Source organism: Mus musculus, chromosome 3 (genome assembly GCF_000001635.26).
Source record: "Mus musculus strain C57BL/6J chromosome 3, GRCm38.p6 C57BL/6J".
Classification (NCBI taxonomy): Eukaryota; Metazoa; Chordata; class Mammalia; order Rodentia; family Muridae; genus Mus; species Mus musculus.
Genome location: NC_000069.6, coordinates 94,932,009 through 94,945,857, shown reverse-complemented (window position 1 = coordinate 94,945,857; position 13,849 = coordinate 94,932,009). Strand labels below are relative to the sequence as shown.

The following is a 13,849-nucleotide window of genomic DNA, read 5'->3' as shown; positions in this document are numbered from 1 at the left end:
TACAGTCCCCCCATTTCAAGGCAAAAGTTCTCACCACAGGACGCTTCTGTGTCTTTTGTCCTTAAGAAGGAAAGAAAACCCTTGGGGCAGTGGTGACATACACCTGTAATCCCAGCACTTAGGTGGCAGAGTCAGGTGGATTTCTGAGTTTGAGGCTACCGTGGTCTACAGAGTGAGTTCCAGGACAGCTAGTGCTGTACAGAAAAAAACCTTTCTTGAAGACAAAACAAAACAAAACATAAAGAAAAGGAACGAAAACCACTAAGTAGAAGAAAATCATGTCAAAAGGATGTAAAAATGCAAATATGTTTCATAAAGAGGAACATTTCCATAAAGATCAAGATGGCCAGATGCTTTAACAGGATGCTATGTAAGGCATGTGAAAGACAGGACTTCATGTGACATTAACATCTCCAAGGCAACTCTTTTTTGTTTGTTTTTGTTTTTGTTTTTGAAAACAGGGTTTCTCATTGTAGCCCTGGCTGTCCTGGAACTCACTCTGTAGACCAGGCTGGCCTCAAACTTAGAAATCCACCTGTCTCTGCCTCCCAAGTGTTGGGACTAAAGACATGCACCACCACTGACTGGCCCAAGGCAACTCTTATAAAGGAAAACATGCAATTGGGACTGGCATGCAGTTTCAGAGGTCTAGTCCATTATAAACATGGCTGGATGCAGGCAGACACGGTGCTAGAGAAGGAGTTGAGAGTTCTACATCTTGATTCAAAGGCAGCCAGGAGAAGACTATCTTTCACACTGAGTGGAGCCTGAGCATGGGAGACCTCGAAGCTTACCCATACAGTGACACACTTCCTTCAGCACACACAAACATACACACCACACACACACACACCCCATATACATATGCCAAAATAGTCTAAAACATTGATTGGCTTGCTCACCCAGGTTTCCTGTGGCAATCCTCCCCCTAAATGGTTATATGTGGTCACAGAACAGAAATGTTTGACAGCATTGGCCTTATGTTGGAATCACTGGCATACACTAGTCACCACAACCCCCTTCAGGGCTTCTCTACACAAGAAACTGGCCATGGCAGAGGACCCAACCCACTCCCCCTCCGTCACAGAGTGATCTGAGAGAAGTTTCAGCATTTTATTTCTTGGTGCTTCCAGGAGCTCACTTAAGAAAAGCACAAACAACAAGCAACGGTACAGAGATGCTGCTCTACAGATCTCGCTGGTCTCAGAGTGGCCTTGGAGAGTTGGGGCTGAGAGCAGAGTGAAGCCAGGCAGGCTCAGAATGTGGAGGGGGGCCCCTAGTGCGAGCCTTCAGATCCAGATGTCAGAACTGCAGTCACCCCCTGGGTAACGAAGCTCGTGAGCCAGTGCTGGCCCAAGGGGCTCCTTCCCAAAGTCCACCAGAAAGTTGGGGTTCAACTTCAGCCCTCCATTTACTGTGTCTACATCAATTTGAAGCATCATGGAGCCTTCCCTAGAAGAGAAGAGGAGGTAAGCTAGAAGTTGTATGTAGCCAACCCCACACCCCAAGATTTTGTGAGTATAGTTGGTTCCTGGGGATGGGACAGGGTCCGTGGGCCATCTGTATGGTGGGGTACAGATGGAGTTCCTGATGAGTCTTCGGAAGGCCAAGTGATGCTTGTGGGAGAGGACAGTTGGAGAAATGAGCCCTACACTGCTTCTCACCTAATGAGGTCAGGGTAAAACTGCTTGTCCCAGGCGCTGTATAGTGATGTAGTGGCGTAAAGACGCTTGCCATCTAAGCTGAGCTGGATCATCTGAGGGCCTCCAGGAATTCGTTTTCCCTTGAGGAAACAAGAGGTCAGACTCCAAGTAACCCCCAAATGGCCTAAGCAACTGGTGCCCACTTGGCATACCAGCTGGATCCCAAAGCATCCAAGGAGATACTCTCGAGCATGACTCTGAGGGAGCAGGGAGAAGTTCTCACCTTGACCACTAGGGGCTCCGGCTGACAGGTTAACTCTTGGTCCTCCAGCACTTGCACAGAGCCTCCTCTAACAATGCTGCCCCCAAGGAAGATCTGGAAGCAGGGTTCAGAGGGAAAGGGGGACAACGGTTACAGATGTAGTGATCATCTTCATGATCCAACCTCACTGAGTTTTAGAGTCAGCAAGCCCCCACCACCACACACAGACAAACACACACACACACATACACATAAATGCACACACACACAGGTACAGACACACACAGAGACACACACACATACACACACATACACACACACACACATGTACACACACACACACACACACACACACACCACCATCACCACCACCACACACACACTGGGCTGTTTGTGAGGTATTTTAGAGAGGTTTAACTAGAAGGGACGATCCACCCTGAATGTGAGTGGTACCAGCCTGTGGACAGGGATTCTAGACTGTCAAAAAGGAGAAGACAGGTGAGTACCAGCATTCAACTCTGCCTCCTGTAAATGCAACATGACAGCTGCCTTACATTTTATCAGCACACCTTCTGACTATGGTGGACTGTACCCCTTCTCAAACCATGGTAGAATAAACCTTTCCTTCCTTTGTTTTTTTTTTTTTTTTAAAGATTTATTTATTTATTATATGTAAGTACACTGTAGCTGTCTTCAGACACTCCAGAAGAGGGCATCAGATCTCGTTACGGATGGTTGTGAGCCACCATGTGGTTGCTGGGATTTGAACTCCTGACCTTCGGAAGAGCAGTCGGGTGCTCTTACCCGCTGAGCCATCTCACCAGCCCTCCTTCCTTTGTTTTGGTCAAGTATTTAATCACAGTAACAAGAGTAACTCATATGGTGAGGACATTACAGAAGAGTTGTTGGCCTTATTAGAATCTCTTCGTGTGTGTGTGTGTGTGTGTGTGTGTGTGTGTGTGTATATGTGTGTGTGTTTTGTTTAAGAGACCATCTCACTGTATAACTCTAGCTGGCCTGAAATTCCAGGCTGGTCTCGAACTCACAGAGATCCACCTATTTCTCCAGAGACCATCCCTTTCTTGTCAGACACAGACCCTGTGTTCAGCCATGGCTCTTCAGTCCTGGGCCTGTTCCTTTGCCCACAGTTTTGCGTTTCCTGCTTCTCCCTTATCAGCCCCAAGCAGCTTTTGCTAGTGCCTCTACCTGCCCAGCGAGGCGGGGCTTCTGTGGGTTAGAGATGTCATACTGCCGAATGTCCCCATGCAGCCAGTTGCTGAAGTAAAGGAAGCGGTCATCCAGGGACAGCAGGATGTCGGTGATCAAACCTAAGCAGGATTGAGGGGCTGTAAGGAGTCTATCTCTCTTCCCAGGCCAGGAATCAACCTGCCCTCTCCAGTGGGCACTCACCAGGCATTTCTGGCAACATCCAGCCCTTCACTTTCTTGGAGGGCACTTGGATCACCTTCTCCACTGACCAAGTGCCTTCCTACATTGGGGAAGGGAGAGAACATACTTATCAGAACTGGGGACAGGGAGGGAACAAATGCTGGGCCTCCTGGCTTGCAGGGAAGGGGACCTCAGCCAGCAGGGCAAAGAGCTTGACTGCCTCACCGTGGCATCACCAATCCCTGTCAGAGTGGCTAACACAGATGCCCACTGAAGGGCTCTAGCAGGTCAGAGCATGGCAAACATGGCACCAACAGGTTTCGCCTTTCACCCTTCTTCTTGCTAAAAAGTATTCAATTACATTCCTAAAGCTAGTCACAAGGCCTATTCCGTCGTTTGGACACTTCCCCCTCCTGAGGCTGACCACAAAGGTCCAGCTATCAAAGTATTGAAGTCCAGACATCAAAGGCCCCCTTGGTCACCTAATTAACATGCCCAATTAAAATTAACCAACTCGTCCTAACAAGAAGTTTCTCTTTTACCTTTATAAACTGCCATTTGCCTATGGGCTACATCTGTCTCCTCTCTATCCAGAGGCAGTCCTTTGTCCCTCCAGGGCAAATATCCCTGCTCTCTCCCTTGTTCCTTTCCCTCTTCTCCCTCATCCTACCCCATTCCCTCCATCCCTTCTTCTGTCCCTCGCCTCCTCCTTTTTTTTTTTGTCTTGTTTTTTTTTTTCTTTGTTTTGTTTTGTTGTTTTTTTTTTTTTTTTGATCAGGGTTTTCTTTGTAGTCCTGGAACTGGATCAGTAGACCAGGCTGGCCTTGAACTCAGAGATCTCCCTGCCTCTGCCTGTGTAGTACTGAGATTAAAAGAATGTTCCACCAAGCCCTCTATCTTCTGACTTTGTCTTTTTGTCCCTGCTCTTTGTCCTTCTGGGGCAAATAAATCTCTTTAGTGCCGAGAACTCGGTCTTGTTGTGTTTTGAGTTAATTCCGTTCCTTTCACTCACTAAGTAAATTTTTAATATTTCCTTTTTGAGACATTCTCATGTAGCCCAAGCTGACCTCAGACACTTTGTAGCTGAGGCTGGTCTTGAACTCCTGGTCCTCCTGCCTCCACTTTCCAAGGGCTGGGATCCCAGGTGTCCAGCCTTAGGTTTTGAATGAATTTATCAATATGGCCAATTAGGTTTCAAGTGTCCCTACCAAAAGTCATGGTGAAAATTTAATTACCACTGTGAGGAATTGAGAGGTGAGACCTTAATTGTGGCTTTTTATTTTTTGGACTTGCAATTCTCCTGCCTCCACCTCCCAAGTGCTAAGGTTACATTTTAACTGGGTAGCTGGGACCTCTTTGTTTTAGTTATTGGGTTTTTTTTGTTGTTGTTGTTGTTTTGTTTTGTTTTGTTTTGTTTTGTTTTTTGTTTTGTGTTTTTTTTAGGTTTTTTGAGACAGGGTTTCTCTGTGTAGCCCTGGCTGTCCTGGAACTCTATTGTTTGTTTTTTAACTTAATTTGCTTTTACTTTGTTCTATATACAGGAGTATTTTGCCTACATATATACCTGTGCACCACATGCCTTCCTGGTGCCTGCAGAGGCCAGAGGAGAACTCAGATTGCCTGGAACTGGAGTTACAGGTAGTTGTCAGCCACATGTGAATGCTGGGGATGGAAGCCAGGTCCCCCAGAAGAGTGGCAGATGCTAACTGCTGAGCCAGCTCTCCAGCTTCTGTTTGTCTCGTGAGGCATGGTTTCACTATGTGGGCTTGGGTGGTCTGGAACTTGTTACATAGACCAGGTTGGCCCCCACAAAGCTTCACCTACTTCTGCTCTCCCAAGTGCTGGGGTTAAATACCACTCACCACCTGGTGACTAGTTGGGACCTTTACTTAATTAAGTCAGAGCTCACAGAAGATGGATTCACCCATGAGAATGTTTATGGTTGTCTTGAAAATGAATCAATTAACAAAGCCAATTTGTTATTTGCAGGTGATTCTCTCATCCAGTAAAGTTCCTAGAGGCAGAGTTCCCAATGAGAGCTTTTACCAGATGCTATTCCTCAACCTTGGAGGGCCTAGCCTCAGACCTATGAGCTACATAAACCTCTATTCCTTATTCTGCGTATGACACTCAGTTGCTGAGTTACAGCAACAGAAGACAGGCTCAGGCAAGGTAGAAATTAGCCCGGCACAGAGAGCAGGCAGCGTTGCTTCCTGGGGAAGCCTTGGCTGGTGGGGCCAACAACCATGGGCACTGAAGTCTGGGAGGAGGTGCTTGTGAGAGAGACTCTCATAGCTGAGTGTTGGGGGTGGGGTGGAAGGCAGGGGTCAAAGTTACCGCATTCTTGTAGAAGCGCTGGATGTTGGAGCTGAGGGCACAGCCTACAAAACCCTGGGTGGCACTTGGGTCGTGCAGGAAGCGGATCTCCAGGGGTATCAGCCCATCTGTCATTTGCAGGGTCTGGATAATCTCATGGCGCTGCCAGTCCCACACAAATATGCGGCTCCCGTACAGCCCTGAGCAGGGAGGGGACAGGGACCAGAGGCTGGGCTCAGGTCAGGGTGGGAGGGCATGGGCCGGGGCAGGGTGCCAGCTAGGATGGGGAGCTGGAATGGGCACAGAGGACTCCTGAGCAGATCTGAGCATCCTAAGCAAGACAAGTGCAGATCTGCTGTAGGGTAGAGAGCTGAAAGCAGGGGCTGTGAACCCTCGCCTGCCCTTAGGGTGATTCTCACCAGCCTCCACATGAGCCGGGTTGAAGCCATCTTTGAAGACATTGGGAGCTGCCCATTCAGTGCTGACCATGACATTGTGTCGAGGCTGGTACCAGAAGTCGTAGCCCATTGGAGCTGCATCCCCAGGCTTCTCCCATGTCCCTTTCACCTCGAAGGTCTCCCCATCCAGCAGCACAAAACTCCCTGAGCAGGGAAAAGGGGCTTATGTAGAAGTGGTGGACCATCGCTCTTTCCCACCATTCCCTCTCTGTTCAGAGGGAGAACATTTTCCCAAGCGCTCTAAGAGAAGGGTGAAGCTGCTAGAAGAGTACAGAGTAAGGGCCTACCTGACCCCTGCCATCTCTAAAATGGATGTTCCTGCACCTGACAGTGGATGGGAAACAACCACTATCACAACCACTATGGGTTCTTCTCAGAGTCTAAGCTTTGTTGGTCCAGTAAGAATCCCAAGCAGTGCCAGGCAGTGGTGGCGCTCACCTTTAATCCCAGCACTCGGGAGGTAGAGGCAGGCAGATTTCTGAGTTCGAGGCCAGCCTGGTCTACAAAGTGAGTTCCAGGACAGCCAGGGCTATACAGAAAAACCCTGCTCACAAACAAACAAAACAAACAAACAAAAAAATAATCTCAAGCAGCTATAGGCAAAGCTCTGGTTCCTTCCAGCCAGCTATCCTTTGTGCATTCAATTTTCTTCCCTCCCTCCCTTTCTCCCCACCTTCTCTCCCTCTTTTTTTTTTTTTTTTTTTAGATTTATTTATTTATTTATTATATGTAAGTACACTGTAGCTGTCTTCAGACAACCCAGAAGAGGGCATCAGATCTCATTATGGATGGTTGTGAGCCACCATGTGGTTGCTGGGATTTGAACTCGGGACCTTTGGAAGAGCCAGTCAATGCTCTTAACCGCTGAGCCATCTCTCCAGCCCTCTCCCTCTTTCTTGAGACCTGGTTTCTCCATGTAGCTGTCCTAGAACTCACTATGTAGACCAGACTGGCCTTAAACTCACAGAGTTCTTCCTGCCTCTGCCTCCCAAATGCTGAGACTAAATGTGTGCATCACTGTGCCCAGTTATATTAAAAACTAAAACAAACCAAAAAAACAAACAACCCCCCCCACAACAACAACAACAACAACAAAAACCCAAACAACCAAACAAAAACTACACACACACACACAAAACTAACAAAACAAAACAACCCATAAGCCAAGGGCTGTGAGGGTTGTTCATGAATTCACAAAGGCCAGAGTTACGTTACATAGGTACTTCTAACTTCACACGCGAGTTCACATCCTTATGGCAGACTCTTGACTATGCAGTTACAGCTAATCCTGTGTGTGTGTGTGTGTGTGTGTGTGTGTGTGTGTGTGTGTGTACTGATGGTTGAAACTGGGACTTTAAGAATGTATGCAAGTGCTCTACCACTGGGTTATAACTCCAGCCTTCTTTTATTTGTATTTTGAGACAAAGTCTTGCTAAGTTTCCCAGGCAGGCCTTGAACTTGTGATCTTTCTGCTATGACCTAAAAAATAGCTGAACTTATACCCCATGACCAGACCCATCCTCATCACTGTAGTAATAACTGAAACAACTGATGTCACTCGATGACATGTTAGATGCTGGATAGGACTCAGCCAGTTCCCCCTGGTGTCTCACTCTATTGCTCCCCAGGCTTTGGTTCTGTTCCCCACACAGTGGGATGCCTTCCACACTTCTTAGCTGCTGAGATTTTACAAGTCCACAGTGCCAGCAGGTACCTTTGCCATTACCCTGGAGATCCCCCAAGGTGCTGACCATGACTTCTCCACTGGCCAGGCAGTGGCTGGTGTGCAAACTGCTCACGTTGCACTTGGCTTGGATTTCACTGGCTTCAATGACCTGGAGAAGGTAAGGAACAGGGTCAGAACTTTACAGAGCCAGGAGTCTCTACTACCTGCTGTCATTCTCCTGGCTTTGTCTGTGGGCCCTGCCTCCTTTTCTTCTCCCTAAGGAAAGACAGCACAGATTCAGTCTGGTAACTCGGAGACCAGCAAGAGAGAGGCAGAGAAACCACCAGTAAGTCTTCAGTCAGAGAGCATTGACATTCCCTCGTCCCTCTTGAGGGCACTCCCATCTCCTGGGGCCCCTCTGAGGCCACTGTTAGCTCTGTACCCTCAGCAGTCAGCTCTGAGCATCTGGTGCAGAGGATGGATATCCAATGACGTGTTGAGAGGAAGCCCTGAGCTAGCTGGCTCTGACACCCTGCTCAAAGAAGAAACCTCCTCTCCTGGCATCCCAGCCCATGCTTGAAACTTGCTTGATGGTGCCAGTTCAGGAGCCCTCTGAAGTGTGCCCTTCCTCCCTGCTGCTGAGCCAGACCCTGTGTCAAATCTGGAGACAGCTAGTCTAAGGGTTGTTGGGCCAGCAGGTTCAATAGGGTCACAAAGACAGAGGACATGCCTTGTGCAACTTCGGGGCACGAGGCTCAGAGCCCACATCCACCACGTAGATGCGGGAGGAGATGAGACCAGGCAGTATCAGCTTGTTGCGTGACTTCGTGCTGTCCCCAAAGCAGCTGCTGCAGGTGTTCCATCCTGAGTGGTGCAGCTCGTCCTTCAGGTAGGGCATGGGCAACCTGTGGATGACCTAGGATGGAGGACAGGAAGTGCTGATTGCCCAGGTCCTGCCTCTACAGACTCATTTTTGACTAGGCATAGACAGGGTTTCAGTTCAGCACCCTGTTCAATGAATAGCTTCCATTACTGTGAGGACAAAGAAGGGTGGAGGTAGGGAACCGGGGCTGTGGTGGGAGTCTCAGGGGCACTAGTGACCATGCTTCACCTCACCTGGCTATACTGGGGAGACTTAGGGTCTACATCCACAGTGGCCAAATAATCCGGGGCTTCAGTGCCTGTGTTCCGGTAAATGCAGGGCAAGTAGACAATCTCCTCTCGGGGTCCTGGGAAGTAGAAAGCAGGTTGTGGTAATCCACCAGGCAGAGGCAGCTCAGGAAGGATCAGAGGGCTAAAGGTAGATCTGCAGTCCCCCAACCCTACCCTGGGGTCTGCAGAGGGACACAGGCCCTTTGATTCGCAATTACCTTTCATGGCCTCCAGAGGGGTGGAGTAACCTGGACCACACTTTGTGCATTTTGTAGCTGTAGAAATAATGGGAACACGTTGGCTGGGGCCTGCTTTGGAGTGTGATTCTCTCTTTATGCAGCCTGTGACACATCTGGCAGGCAAGGCAGACTCACTTCTGCCCCAGGTCCCTAATTCAGCCCCATCACTTTGGCCCAGTACCCCCAACCCATCCCCCAACCCAGTCCCCCATCTCTGATGAGGGTGAGGTGGAAGAGTGGAGTCACATGACTTGGAAGTGGACTGGAGGAGGTGAGGCAGAGCCTGTATCCTCAGTGATCATAACATTGACTTCAATTCCTGTCGTAGCCTACCTGGCCAGTCATAGGAACTTGGCAAATTATGTAACTCAATTTACAGTTCGTATGTGAAGGAGAGATAATGAGAGCACCACAGGGGGATGGGCACGCGGCCATAGGGAGGCAGAAGCAGCATGAGTTCAACACTAGCCTTGCTACATAGCAAAAACTGATTCAGGGCTCATGCCTTTAATGCTTTTAATCCCAGCAAGCAGAGGCAGGTGGAGATCCGCAAGTTCAAGGCCAGCCAGGTCTACATAGTTTTGGGGCAGTCAGGGTTACATAGAAAGACCCTGTCTCAAAAAAGCAAAACTGAGCTGGGGAGGCTCAGCAGTTCAATCCCCAGCTACCAGCAAGCACAGAGTTCAGCTCTGGGGAGGTCAGATGCCTCTGACCTCTGAGGGCTGCACCATTCACCAGCGCATACACACACACACACACACACACACACACACACTAAATCTTAAAATCAAACGACCCACCAAGGGAAGCTGCTCAGTGATAGAGCACTTGCCTAGCATTGAAAGGCTTTTGGTTCAACATGATAAAACAAAATCCCGGAGGGGCCTCTGTGAGACCTAAACCAAGTAGGCAGCCTTCTGAGGTCTGTTCTGAGGAGCAGCCCTCGAGAATGGGAAGGCTGCATCTTCCACCAAATTCAGCCAGAGCAGAACCCAGAAACTTCCTCCATCCAGCTGGGGTCCTGAGCTGGGTTGCTGGTCACACTCAGGATTACACAATCAATCCAAAGCCAGGGAGTGTGTGTGTTTGGTCAAGACTGATGCCAGCTGTGTGTCCTTAGGCTTCTTTCTATTTTCCTAGTGACCACAGCTGTAGGGAGAGGCCCTTCCGGACCCTACAGTCTGACAAGACAGTTGCCAAGATTCCAGCTTTTTGAGTGTGGGCCAGACTGGGGAGGTTGAACAGGCTCATGTAGGTTGAAAGAAATTCTGAAGTGGAGCTCACAGGCCTGTGCTCTGCCCCCTGCCCTGACCCAGGTCCACAAGCAGGCCGGAGAGAGGTTAGAGACATGGGTCAGGTTAAGAGCAATGACTGGGGCTGGAGAGATGGCTCAGCGGTTAAGAGCACTGACTGCTTTTCCAGAGGTCCTGAGTTCAATTCCCAGCAACCACATGGTGGCTCACAACCATCTGTAATGGGACCTGATGCCCTCTTCTGGTGTGTCTGAAGACAGCTACAGTGTACTCATATACATAAACCGAATAAATAAATCTTAAAAAAAAAAAAAAAGAGCAATGACTGCTCTTATGAAGACCCCAGATTTGATTCACAGCATCCACATGGTGGTTAAGAACTGTAACTCCAGCCGGGTGTGGTGATGCACGCCTTTAATCCCAGCACTCGGGAGGCAGAGGCAGGTGGATTTCTGAGTTCGAGGACAGCCTGATCTACAAAGTGAGTTCCAGGACAGCCAGGAAAGGAAAAAAAAAAAAAAGAAAAAAAAAGAACTGTAACTTCAGCTCCAGGAGATCCAACACCCTCTCTGGCCTCACACACATAGAGGTACATATATGGTGCACATAAGTGCAAGCCAAACACCTATGCAGACAACATCAAGTAAACATGTAAGGAAATGATAAGGAAGCCTCAAGGCCAGAGCAGCCTCTTCTGTAGTTCTGCAGCCGGGAGATCCACATCGAGAAGGTGTTGGGGAGCCCGATCTCCCCAAGATCCTTCTGCCTCAGTCTCCTTAGCACTGAGGTGACAGGCATGAGCCACCACACACTGACTTAAAGGGGTGCAACACATGAAACCCAGCACTCAAGAGGCAGAGGCCAGAGGATCTCTGTCAGCCTGATCTACATACAGTGAGTTCCAGATCAGCCAGAGCTACATAGTGAGACCCTGTCTCAGAAACCAACCAACCAACCAACCACAAACAAACAACCCTAACAACAATAACAACAACAACAAATTCTGTTCTAGGACTCAAGAAACGGCTCAGGGGTGAAGAACACACCCATGGAACTCAGAACTGTCTGGCACCTTCTTCTGGCCCCAGTTGGCACTAGATACGTATGTGCTACACATGAACATACAGAAATGTTCATAAAATAAAAACATCTTTAAGAAGAGGAGAGAAGCCGGGCGGTGGTGGCACACGCCTTTAATCCCAGCACTTGGGAGGCAGAGGCAGGCAGATTTCTGAGTTTGATGCCAGCCTGGTCTACAAAGTGAGTTCCAGGACAGCCAGGGCTATACAGAGAAACCCTGTCTCAAAAAAACCAAAGAAGAAGAAGAAGAAGAAGAGGAGGAGGAGGAGGAGGAGGAGGAGGAGGAGGAGGAGGAGGAGGAGGAGAGAAGTGGAGGAGGAGGAGGAAGAGGAGGAGGAGGAGGAGGAGGAGGAGGAGGAGGAGAGAAGTGGAGGAGGAGGAGGAGGAGGAGGAGAGGAGTGGAGGGAGGAGGAGAGGAGTGGAGGAGGAGGAGGAGGAGGAGGAGCAGGAGGAGGAGGAGGAGGAGGAGGAGAGAAGTGGAGGAGGTTTATCCCACCACCCAAGGCTTGGTCCAGGCTGCTAGGTTGCCTGGGGTACCATCTTTCTCTGTGTGGCATCCTCCAGTCTTAAGCATTTTAAGCAAGGTCTATGACATTTTGAGTTTGGAGAATCCAGGCAAAGTTCAAGTGGGTTTTCAGGGTGGCCACTGGTCTTTCTACTAGCCCAGGGAAGAGCCAGCAATAAGGGGAGCAGGGCCTCAACATTCCTTCTGAAACCCAGACTCTCAGACTGATACCCAGGAGCTCGCAGGCAAAAGGATAAGAGGGCTGTGGGACTTGGGAGGGGCGCAGAATCAGGCCCTCAGTGCGCTAGTGTGGCTGCCCCTGACTTCCCCCATTGACTGGTGATATGAAGCAGCTTGAGAGATCCAGGCTGTGATGATTGTTCTTTTGTAACACCCGCCCCCCAACCCATTGACCCCGTGCTAAAACCAGAATCGTCTATTTACGAGGGTGACAAGCTGCACCGCTCCTGCCCTGCCCCTACCGAGGTCGGGTAGGATTCACAAAACCACCATTTCTGGTGGTCCCTTTCTGTTCCTTAGAACTTAGGCCAGGCTGAAAAATAGTGTGCATGAAGCTTTCACTTGAGCTGCTATGCGCATGCCTGTAGGGTAGGAACAAGAGTCCAACTCTTTTGTCACTGTCCTCCCCACAGTTCCGGGTCATTTCCTGGAAGGAGGAGGACCCTCCAAACTACGGGCAGCCTACACATGGTTTGAGACCCTTTTCCTTACCCATGCTGCTGGCTGGCTGACACTCGGGTCCTGCAGGATTTGCCAGGAACGAGCAGAGGCTCAGCAGAGACCAGTGCTGGTATTAAGTGCGGACTGCACAGGCAAGGGGCAAAGGGAGGGAATTTATGCAACCAATTGGGGGAGAGGTGGAGCAAGGGGAGGGACCTGGCTGCCTTCCAGGGTAAACTATAAAGGGCAGCTAGCCAGGAAGCTGTCAAGTGGCCTGGCTGTTGAAATTACAGGGTGTGTGTGCACGCACGCACACTTGTGCACATGTGTACGTGTATATACACATGCAAAAAACATCTGAGCCATTTTTGGATGCCTGGGTCTGTATCAAGTTTGTGTGCCTGTGTAGCCTTCTCCTGTGGGTTCCTATGCATGTGCCTTTATGTTTGTGTATGCACGGGTGTGAATTTGTATGTGCTTCTGCCTGGACGTGTATATGCCTGTGTGTGCCCATGTGAGCAGGAACCGTGTGAGAGGAGTGTTTATATGTATGCATTCACATGTTCCTGTGCCTTCAAATGCTCGTTTATGTGTCTGGCCATGCCCATGGACATTTCAGGGACCTGTTTGTTCCCACTGCTGCATCGAAAGCCAGCTTTCTCTGAAGATTGTCCTCTTCTTCTAGACATTCATGCTCCAAGAAACAGTTCTGATCACCCAGACCCCTCCCCCAGGCCTTTCCACAGCAGCTGCCCACAGAGCCAAGGCTGTAATATACACCAGTAAACCATTGCTTGCTGAAGAACTCTTTGTTTTTTTTCAGTAATTTATTTATTTTTATTCACTTTGCATTGGGATTGAAGCCCCCCTCCCCCTCCTCTCCACCCAGTCCTGCCCTTATAAATCCCTCCCCCTGTTACTCCCTCCCCACCACCTTGGGTCACCCCATCCTGGGACATCTAGTCCCAACAGGATTAGACATATCCTCTCTCACTGAGGCCCATTAACAGGGCTCCTCAAAGCTAGGCTGAGGCCTGATCCTGTTAACCCCGTGCAGGGCTGCCCTTCACCTAGGAAAGTGTGGGTTTGAAGGGCTCAGCAGGAGGACTATGTAACACTCTCTCCCATGGAGCCCGGGCTGCCACTGTCCTCAGTGTGAGGTGCTTGCCCAGGGAAGGCTCCTGTCCACACACTTCAGGGAATCC

The 13,849-nt window shown here is 49.5% G+C and overlaps 1 protein-coding gene across 1 annotated transcript; it reads right to left on the bottom strand.

The window, feature by feature from the left end:
* Positions 1 to 1,099: 1,099 nt before the first annotated feature.
* On the bottom strand, positions 1,100 to 12,775 carry Selenbp1 (selenium binding protein 1). Its single transcript, NM_009150.3, has 12 exons — positions 12,696 to 12,775; positions 9,105 to 9,161; positions 8,851 to 8,963; positions 8,465 to 8,650; positions 7,783 to 7,903; positions 6,030 to 6,212; positions 5,632 to 5,810; positions 3,316 to 3,394; positions 3,112 to 3,233; positions 1,927 to 2,019; positions 1,665 to 1,783; positions 1,100 to 1,452 (listed from the first exon to the last, which is right to left on the bottom strand). Exons 1-12 carry the CDS (start codon positions 12,697 to 12,699, stop codon positions 1,290 to 1,292), a joined length of 1,419 nt encoding a protein of 472 aa, NP_033176.2. The 5' UTR covers positions 12,700 to 12,775; the 3' UTR covers positions 1,100 to 1,289.
* Between the last annotated feature and the right edge of the window lie 1,074 nt (positions 12,776 to 13,849).